The 1,938-nt window shown below is 58.9% G+C and overlaps 1 protein-coding gene across 1 annotated transcript in view; it reads left to right on the top strand.

Annotated features, from left to right (window-relative positions):
* Cdx1 (caudal type homeobox 1) overlaps positions 1-1,938 on the top strand; it is a 16,895-nt gene continuing 14,957 nt past the window's right edge. Inside the window, exon 1 of the mRNA XM_005356162.2 lies at positions 1-445. Within this exon, the coding sequence (XP_005356219.1) occupies positions 1-445 (445 nt within the window). The remainder of the gene's footprint in view (positions 446-1,938) is intronic.

Below are 1,938 nucleotides of genomic sequence, written 5' to 3'. Positions count from 1 at the left end.
ATGTACTTGGGCTATGTGCTGGACAAGGACTCCCCCGTGTATCCAGGCCCTGCCAGGCCATCCAGCCTCGGTCTGGGCCCTCCGGCCTACGCGCCACCCGGCCCGGCGCCCGCACCCCCGCAGTACCCCGACTTCGCGGGTTACACGCACGTGGAGCCCGCGCCTGCGCCCCCTCCGACCTGGGCCGCGCCCTTCCCTGCGCCCAAGGACGACTGGGCAGCTGCCTATGGCCCGGGCCCCGCGGCCCCTGCCGCCAGCCCGGCCCCGCTGGCCTTTGGGCCCCCTCCGGACTTTAGCCCGGTGCCAGCACCTCCCGGGCCTGGTCCTGGCCTCCTGGCGCAGTCCCTCGGCGGCCCGGGCGCACCGTCCTCGCCAGGAGCGCAGAGACGGACGCCCTACGAATGGATGCGGCGCAGCGTGGCAACCGCAGGCGGCGGTGGCAGCGGTAAGGACCCTTCTCCCGCCCTGGACCTTCTGACGGGCTCCTGGCCCTGGCAGGTGCCCAGGCTGCCCTCTCTTTGACCTCTGTCCTGGCCTTGACTGATATCTCAAAAGAGTGTGGCTCACCACCACCTCTGCCCTGAAGAGTCATTTTGTTTCGCCCTTTCTTATCTAGGGGCTTTGCGAGCTTTGAGCAACACAACTGAATCCTTCTGTATAGATGGGGAGACTGCTACCCCGTGAAGAGAGGACATGGGTGTGTGTGTGTAAGTGGCAAGGTCGGAATTAGAAGGCCAGACGCCAAATCTCCGCAGCACCATTGGCAATGGTGATCTTTCTTTCGTAGGTAGCTTCTTCCACTCCTAAACCCGCCACACGCACACCCAAGCACCTATCGGCTGTGGGAACGTGCACGGGTCACCTCTGCAGGACCAACTGGCTCCCTACCATACAGTGAAGAGATAGGGGCCTATCCTTTGGTTGACAAAGCCCCCATTGGTTGCATTGGTACAGGGGTCCCTACCTAGCCTCCCCAGGACTCTCCCTGAACTCTTGACCCCGGGGGAGGGGCAGTAGGAGCAGTTGGGAAGGTGGCTGCTGTTTGGCTCCTTAGCCTGTGAAGCTCCTGCCCCCAGGCAGGCCTCTCTGATCCACCCTCTTCAAAGGCAGGGGACGGGGCTGGACAAAGGTTCAGCTTAATGACGGACAGCCTGACCTTTTTAGGTGCCCCCCTTTGTCATGTAACCGGCCTTGCTTTAGCTCAGTAGTGACTCCTGTTGGCAGGAAGGTATACAGGATACCTCATTGTCCAGATTGTGTTTGGCCTGTCCTGACAAAGGCCACCTGGCCTTGAGGGCGGGAAGCTGGCCTGCCTCCTCTTTGATGTTCAGCCCCTCCTTCCCTTCCCCAGCTGGGAGCCAGCCCGGAACTTCCTCCACCTCCTCCCCATTCCCTCCATTTTTCCCACACACCCATGGCTCCTCTGGGCAGCTGCGGGGAGGGTTTGATCCTTAGCAGCTCCTTAGCAGTCCAAGGGTCACAGAAGCTCCTGTCTGACTGAGCAGGGATGTTTGAGGGGCAAGGCTGGACCACTCACTTCTGGGCCTTGAGTAATAGCAGTAGACATCTTGGAAGTCTTCCATGAGATACTGCTATGGGTGCTGTCCCTTCCTATTTGGAAGATGAAGACACTATGGTACAATGATGGTCAACACTGGTCCAAGGCCCCAGCTGGGGACCGAACACCCAACCTGTGCCCTAATCCTCTGTCCAATCAATTCCCTGGATGGCTCACCTTTTCTTGGTCTCATTTTATGGCCAATTAACAAGGGACAGGGGAAAGTTACATGGCGACTTCTATCCTGCTTCAAGCTGCAAAAAAGAGTCTTGAAAAAGCTGATGGAGAAGATGATGGTTTCTCCTTTGGTAGATTATGTGTGCTCGCTCTCTCTCTCTCTCTCTCTCTCTCTCTCTCTCTCTCTCTCTGTGTCTCTCTCT

Source organism: Microtus ochrogaster, chromosome 18 (genome assembly GCF_000317375.1).
Source record: "Microtus ochrogaster isolate Prairie Vole_2 chromosome 18, MicOch1.0, whole genome shotgun sequence".
Taxonomy (NCBI): Eukaryota; Metazoa; Chordata; class Mammalia; order Rodentia; family Cricetidae; genus Microtus; species Microtus ochrogaster.
Note: the sequence above shows the minus strand (reverse complement) of the source record. Positions and strands in the feature narration are given on the sequence as shown.